The following is an 8,077-nucleotide window of genomic DNA, read 5'->3' as shown; positions in this document are numbered from 1 at the left end:
ACACCTGGGTTTTGAGTAGAGGTGCAGACGTGTTGAGCGCGTAACTTTGTGTGCAGACCGCAGGTGTCCTCCCTGTTGCGCTCTCATTATGTCATCCTAATCAGTATCAACACATTTCATTTTTTTAAAGTTACTTTTTTCCTTTTTTTTTCTTCTTTTGTCTTTTTGATGAATTTCGTGTTGTGAAATAAAAATATCTTAAAAGTCAAGTCTGCATTGTTGTCGTTTATTTACAATGACACCATTATAATATAAATTATTTACACGTTGTATATAAAAGAGAACCTCGGATGAGAGGGGAAAACACTAATATTTCATCTTTAAAAATATCGATTTCAAAAAGTCCCATTTGCCATATAGAAAACAGCCGCTCTCTTAACACCGTAATACTTTAAGGCAGAAACGTTTCCAGGTGCCTAACTCAATCCCAGAAAACATGACTGAGGCTTTAACATAAAATAAAGAAGTCCAAACATTCACTGCATCGTAACAATACGATTTGGTTCGGAGCCGGCAAACGTGTTCAAACAGAAAAATGATTGCAGGAAAAATAAGTTATGTAAACACCTGCGCGCGGGTGGATGTTTATTGCATTTAAAATAAGAGTACAAAGTATCTTCGTTAACAACAACAGGAAGTGTGTTCTTGAACATTCTCGGGTTGCCTGGAGGCCTCAGGATGATGCGGTTTGATATGAATGGAAATTTTAGCTATGGTCTACTGGCTTTTTAAGGCGATAGTTTATTTTTCGAAATGTCGTTGGCTTTCGGGAGAAAGTTAAAATAATAATAATAATAATAATAATAATAATAATAATAATAATAATAATAATAATAATAATAATAATAATAGCTAAAATCAGAAAATTCAAAGCCGGTTGTGTTAAGTTGTGTGCGCATCTACTGGCAGATATCTGAGAGCAATTTTGCTGCTAAACACTGGTCACCAGATTTAAAGCACACCTTTAACTCCAGACATACCGTGAGGTCTCACATTCCGCATCCGGGCGCAGTGCGGCACCTGAAGGCCGCACAGGGCTGCTTCCACCACAACAAGCAGACCCGCAGGTCAACATTCAATACAGTCCAGCGGCATGACACAGCAAGAACAAAGAGGAAGCAAGAGGCGCTGCAGAAATGAGCCCCGTGGTCAGAAAGTACAGTAAGACAGGGAGAACACAGCGGACCGTTTGTCCACGCCACAGTTCCCGGAATGCAACAGAAAGAAATCTTTGGATATTAGCTCAGAGTTTTCAGACAGGGCTGCAGTGCGCGTGATGCTTGATCGCGTGATCACCTGCTCTCGAGCCCGTCGTGGTTTCGGCTGCAGCTGGAGCCATTTTCCTCCTCTGCAGGCCCACAATATCTAAGTTCTATCCACTCTGCTTTTTCTGTGCGGGCAGTTAGGCCACACTGCAGCGCGATCACTGTCACACATGGTTTGTTAGTTTTTATTTATTTTTAATTCCACGATTCGAAATCTCTTGTGGGCACGATGTAGCAGGCACGCAGGTAGGATGTGTCACATGACGCTGACACCTACTAAACCAGGAACATGGCTCCTCAGCTGTTGTCCGAACACCTTTGACCCTGTTTGTTCCGGGTTTCCATCGAGTGGAATCCCCGGCCTGCAGTCAGGTCACAGTAACAGAGGTCTGCCAGGAACCAGCGACTTTAAACTAATTCAAGCTGCGGAGTACACTTAACTGTTTTAAAAGTAGTTCTTAAAGTCGTTTATTTATTTTTATTCTACCTAAAGATATGTTATCCCATACTTCGATGAGACTGGAATTTATTATATGTCTTCTCGGTCAATTTTAACAGAGCAGCATTAGTATTAATTGTTCGCCATGTCCGCAGATATTTCCGTTGGACCCTGAATGCCACATTGGTCGCGGTTTCAGGCTGCAGCGAGTGAAAACGGTGGAGATTCCGGCTGTGACATGAATGCGGCTCCATCTTGACTTGAGCTGGGCCTCGTCATATCTACAGCCCTGAGTACACAGTATACAGCCGTAATATCTCTGTCACAAACAGAGAGGTGTGTGTGTGTGTGTGTGTGTGTGTGTGTGTGTGTGTGTGTGTGTGTGTGTGTGTGTGTGTGTGTGTGTAATTGAAATATGAACGCTGGTGATTTTATTGCATGTTCAGAGTCAACTGTCATCCTCTAGTCGCTGTCCGACTTGGCGTCCTTGGCTGTCGAGTGGTTGTACAGTCCCTGCGCCATGAGATGCAGCGCCAGAGAGTTTTTATTCCCGGATGCCTTCTTGATTTTGGCACGCTTGTTCTGGAACCAGATTTTGATCTGAGACTCGTTGAGACCGAGGTCCCGGGCCAGGCTCTGCCTCCGTTGTTCGGTCAGGTAGCGGTTGTTCTGGAACTCTGTTTTTAACCGCTGGAGCTGCTCCGCGGTGAAGGCCGTCCGAGGCCGTTTGTCTTCTTTACTCGGGGTCGGCGCGTTCTTTGGTTTGCGAGATCTGGGCCCTGAAGTGCAGCGGGAGTGAAACAAATGACAGCCAGTGGTTAGAGTCAGTACCGTGGACTTTTCACACGTCACATTTTTACACCTCAGCTGTACTTACAAAAATGAAACGGGCTCAGTTATGAGTGGAAAACGTCTCTGTTCACATTTGCGCCAAATTAGGCAAATTTATCCTCGCGGCCAGGACTCACGTGACCTCCTGACAAAGCTGTTTAGATTCGGACTGAAGAAGAAAGTCAGCGACATGGGGCTAATCTAGTTGATTAGTTTTTAGCAAGTCTAATCTTATTTTAAAGGACATATTGGTCACAACCTTTAATTCCATCCAACTGGATGCAATGGACCACACTGGGCATTAAGCACAGCTTAATGCTGAGGAGGAGAGGGTGCAGATGGGGGTGGGGTTTGGAGATGAGGAGGGATGGGGGCGTTGGGCGCCTCTTTCCCTCTCTGTAGCGTAGGAACTCTATTTTTTAAAAGTACTTTTCTTTTGTCTCTGCACTGACATTGAGGTGTTTCTGCCGTGGTGGGATCAGGTGGACCATCCATGAGAAATGATTGAACTCAGTGTAAAAGACAGTAGGCGTACCTGCTCAGTACAGAACTCCCCATCAGTACAGGTGCACATGAAGCAGCTGCGCTGAAGGCCTGCATGCACTCTGACCTGGTCACGCGCATCGGGACGCTGTAACGTGCGCCGGGGCTCAGGTAACCGGACCGGTGCGCGGACGGAATCATGCGAGGGAGGCTGCGGGCTCTCCGGCCAGGAGCCTTTCATGAACTCGATGAACGCTTTTTTCTTTCGATTCATCGATTTAAATAAATAAATAAATAAACAAATAAATATTTTTGTTAGGAATAAAAAAATAAATAAAAAAAACTCTTCCAAACGCGTCTTCGATACATGACTACGGTCTCTTCCTGTGCTCGGCTGCTGTGCTGTAGCATCGTTTTAGCAGCTGACATGGTGACAAAGGAAAAGTCCAAGTTTCCACGCATCCGCTGGCTGAATGAGCCGAGCCCGTTGCAAACTTCCACTTTAGCCCTAAAAACTCCCAGAGAGAGGGACAGGCTGGAAACAGGCTTCACCGCGATGCACCATAACGTGAGGGAAATGCTCCATTTGCAAACATTTACTACGCAGATGTGGGGTTTCTTCTTCTTCTTCTTCTTATCATCATCATTATTATTATTTATTTATTTTATTTTTTTACAAGTGAGATGAAATAAAATAAAATTAACTTTGGAACTGTGTTCTTAAGCATTTTTAGATTGAACCGACGGACTTTGGATACACAGCCTTCACTTTTTAGACTACCCCATTGTCAAAAATATGCTAATAGAATATTAACAAAGAGGACTGGGGAACAATGGCGTTAACTTGGTTTTACTTCACTTCAATATCATTTAACTTTACTTTCGACTCATGTTTAATTTCGTCGTTTTTTCAGAGCACTTTCCAGCCGCTTCGTGGATTTTGTTTTTATTTTAAAGCTACATTCAGATTGAATTCTGTACAGAATAGAAACGAGTTTCCAATATGCGTCTAAATTCATGTGAAATCTGCGCTCAGACTGCTCCTGTCATTTCAGGTTTAAAGTATGAAATTATTACTCAAACATCAGTTGTGTTGATTTAATGATGAGTTGTTACAAGTGATGAGTATATTATATGAAGGTGGGGGTAGAGGCCATTACTTCGGCACTGCTCAGAAAATGATGCAATAGCAGCTTTTTGGCTCCTTCCTGAAATTCAGCCTTTAAAGTGACTCTGAATTGCAAAGAGGAGCTGCCTTTTCCTTCTTTTGCTTTTCATGAATTAGACCTGGATGAGGAATGTTTTTACTAACCTGATGACGGACGGTCCGAGTAGCGAGTACAATACACCCAAGCTGGCCACAGCATCGATTTGGCCGCTGTGGCAGTGCTGGCCTGAGGGCTGCGGCAGCAGTCATTAGCCGCCACATCGCCGGGCCTCCTGGCGTCAATGTCCGGATGCTGGTCTTCATGCTCTCCTGGGTTCTCCTCTTCTTTGCCTCCTGCTCCACCCTGCCGAGGGTTAGCACTTTTGGGAGGCTTTCTCCCTGTCAGCTCCTCTCTTTGTATGAGCACTCCAAGAGCGTCTCCCTGCCGATCCGGAGCCCCATCCTTCCTCTTCAGGCCGAAGTCCGGCCTCAAAATGTTGTCGATGTAAAAGTTAGTGATCCTGTGAGACTGTTGGTTGCCAGGTGGCTGCAAGAGGGGCAGGATGGCCCGGTTGGACTGCTCCCCGGAGTCCCGTGGGCGCTCTGGGTCTCGGCGAGCATTTCCTTCCATTCTGATGAAGCCTGAGCAGCTTCAGCACCTGCTCCCTTCCGCAGCGTAGTGTCTCCAATATCACTTTATTATCAGCTAATATCTATATTTGTCGCTGCAGTGAGAAGAGCGAGTTGGAGCGTGGCGCAGTAGTTTGTATTGTTTTCTGTGCAAACGCGCCTGTGGGGAATTTGACAAAGGAAAAAAAAACATGCTTCAGTTTGTGCTCCTCACTCCTCGACCTGCAGCTCACCTGCGTCACTTTGAATCTCATAAAACTCCATTTCGTTTGTTTGCTTTGTTAAATCACTCTTTTGATTTTCTTGCTCCCTGCACACAATTACTGACGCTCCAGCAGCTCCAAGTGCGCTCATCAAGACGCCGCTCAAATACTTTCACTACTGATTTTTGGTTTTCATTTCTGATTGGTTGCGAGACACTGCGATGACGTCGTACTACGGGTCGTTCAGACACGTGCCTCCGACCAATAGAGGCAGAGAGTTGGTGTCATGTGAGGTTCCGGAATTCCCGGGAGGCGCAAATTAATCCAATCCACTCAGTCACTTTACGGTGCATTCAGGTTCCAGCGGAAAATTCCACTTCTCTGAATGTTTGAAGGTTCCGTTTGACCTCTGGAGTCACACTAGCAGAAACAATACTCAGAAATTGGTGATGACATTATTTCAGTTCCACACAACTCCTTATTATCTCATTACAACTACAAGACAAACAGATAACGTGGGCAGACACGAAGAACGAAAGCTTTGATCTTCCAGGCGCTACCAATTCACATCCAACATCCCAATGGAAAACACGCAGCTCAGCAGCTCCATTTCCACGAAGGATTGAGAGGCTAGGCTTCCACTGACTGGGTTAGTTTCCTGCTCACACATAGTGATGAGCAGGGCTGGCTGTTTGCTCTCATAAGGTTATGAGCACACCTCTTTGGCTGTCATCTTGGAAAAAATAATTCATTTGCAATATCCTACAGAATCCTAACCGGCTGAAGGCCGCCTGCTCACTGCCATGACCTGTAATGGAAATGCCGCGCAAAGTTTTGGTGACTCGCGGGCTCATTCCAGCTCCTCTCACAGAGCCTGAATGCAGCACAAGTTTAGCATCAACACCTAAACACAAACAGCTTAACACCGATTACCGGGACCAAAGCGTGGGTCGGGGTTGGGTAGGCCTGTGGGGCTGTGGCGGTGTTGGAGGTCGGAGAGACAGTCCGCATTCTGACTGCCTGAATGATATTATTATTATTATTATTATTATTATTATTATTATTATTATTATTATTATTATTATTTATTAACTAATGATAAAATGGGCCTTTACAGCAAGCTTTAATACCTCAAGTGTGTGTGTGTGTGTGTGTGTGTGTGTGTGTGTGTGTGTGTGTGTGTGTGTGTGTGTGTGTGTGTGTGTGTGTGTGTGTGTGTTTATAATAGTTTCTTGTTCATGGTGCGTACTTTACCCCCGCATAAAATTGTTTAAAGGGGCCTGAGGGCCGATCTTCCTCCCGTCTGGGTGAAGATACAGTAAACAGAATATAGGGATGTATTTTCATCGTTGGGATGTTTTTCACTGAACTGGAACCAAAAAGGTTGTTTGGGGTTTGTTTGTTTTTTCAAATCTTTGGAAAAATATTCCCAAGCGTTTTTTTGTTTTTTTTTACTGTTCCCATCCATTAGTCTTTTCTGTTTTGCCATCCTGCGTAAATATGCGCGCAAAGTCGTGCAGGGACGCATGTCTCTGTGCCCTGTGGGGCTCATTTTGTTGAAATTTTCAACAATGTAGTGGAATATAGCCTGTAAAATTTACACTGATATAAATACATCAATGCATATTGTCACTAACTTTAATATCCACGTGCTATTCAGCAGAAGAGCTCCCAGTTTCATAAACATGACCAAACACACGCAGTTCTGATGTAAAGCCAGCACTACAGCTGCGATCATTCATCAATAATCTCTGACAGTCCGATGAGTCTGTGTTTTCACTGATATAAATGTAAGCATATTACAAAGCAACTGCTACAGGAATTTTCTAGTGTGCGAAAGTTGGTTCAGAATGAAAGACAAATTGTAGCTGAATAAAATAAAGGAGCAAATAAGGTGGAAGTGAGAAAGTGATCCAATGAGGAAAAGTTTCAATAGAAGAAGAAAATCATGAAAGCGAGAAATGTGAGCGCGGACACACGCACACGCGCTGTAGTCACGCGCAGCTCGAATATTTAGCAGGACTGACACAACAAAAAGTGCACCGTGGGAGTTTTACAACACGTGAGGAATTATTTTTTAATTATGTACTGGTTTCTTCAAAGGTCTTGTGAAGCAGTGGTCTTGAGTAGTCAAGTAATAATTTTCTGCCTTCGGTTGAAATAAAAACAAACTCAGTGCGGGATGTGACGCAGCAGTCAGTGAATTCAGAGGCCTCGGTTAGCTGGGCGGAGAGGAGAGCATGCTGGGCTTTTAGCTTTGGTCACACGAGGTTAGTCTTACACACAGACACACACACCTGCAGGTCGCTGTGTTTCTGTTCTTTAACTTTGTGTTTTCATGTTTGAAACACGTTAACAGGCTGAGTTACAGTGTAGCAGGGCTTTGGCTGTGCCTTTGATGTCATTTCTGCTCCCTTTAAAAATGCACCAACCCGTTTTCTGTAGATAGTTATGAGTTATCATATTTTCGTTGCCGCCTGGAACAAATTCGGCGTCTTGTTAACATAAACAGATGTTTTTGAATACAGAAATGAATCAGTTAAAGACGTCACCCTGATGACCTCACACATAAACATGCAAAGAGGTAAAAATCATATGCGTTTCACAATCTTACACTGATCAGTTGTTTTTGCTTTGAGTTCATAATAGGTGGTGTTATTTGAACTGGAATATTTGGAATATCTCTCTGTTTTGTATATGTACAAAATATTGGATAACAATCCTGCAAACTCCAAGTCATGATGTACTATTTGGAATTTTCCCTGGAGTGATATTAGATCACAGGTGGAAATTGAATGCTTGTAAAATATGCCGTGGCCATGTGTTAGAGCAGAAAGTTTGTGGTGTTATTTTTTTCCCCTTCATTCTTTATCTGCCGTTGGTGAGTACAAGGACTCCTTGATACATATCCCAGCCCCAGATTTTTTAAATAAAAGATACAAGCTAATGCCAGGCAACAGCTAAAGGACTTTGATAAGTGTATGGGAATCAGAGCTCTGATATCAAAAATAAAAAAACAGCTAAACTGGTCCATCTCAGTGATGAGCAGCAACATTTCTACAATAATTATCTGTCCCAG

The 8,077-nt window shown here is 43.7% G+C and overlaps 1 protein-coding gene across 1 annotated transcript; it reads right to left on the bottom strand.

The window, feature by feature from the left end:
* Window positions 1-2,017: 2,017 nt before the first annotated feature.
* LOC308383779 (homeobox protein engrailed-2b-like) lies at window positions 2,018-6,088 on the bottom strand. The gene is made up of 2 exons (XM_080861893.1): window positions 4,331-6,088; window positions 2,018-2,483 (listed from the first exon to the last, which is right to left on the bottom strand). Exons 1-2 carry the CDS (start codon window positions 4,794-4,796, stop codon window positions 2,167-2,169), a joined length of 783 nt encoding a protein of 260 aa, XP_080718019.1. The 5' UTR covers window positions 4,797-6,088; the 3' UTR covers window positions 2,018-2,166.
* Between the last annotated feature and the right edge of the window lie 1,989 nt (window positions 6,089-8,077).

Source organism: Rhamphochromis sp. 'chilingali', assembly GCF_963969265.1.
Source record: "Rhamphochromis sp. 'chilingali' genome assembly, chromosome: 16".
Lineage (NCBI taxonomy): Eukaryota > Metazoa > Chordata > Actinopteri > Cichliformes > Cichlidae > Rhamphochromis > Rhamphochromis sp. 'chilingali'.
This window is presented reverse-complemented; position numbering and strand designations above follow the sequence as displayed.

Bases quoted from the DNA above. Each gene is read 5' to 3' on its own strand.
- LOC308383779 (XM_080861893.1), bottom strand. From the start codon at position 4,796: ATGGAAGGAAATGCTCGCCGAGACCCAGAGCGCCCACGGGACTCCGGG. The intron at 2,484-4,330 runs GTTAGTAAAAAC...GCTGCACTTCAG, and splicing joins CTCGGACCGTCCGTCATCAG to GGCCCAGATCTCGCAAACCA.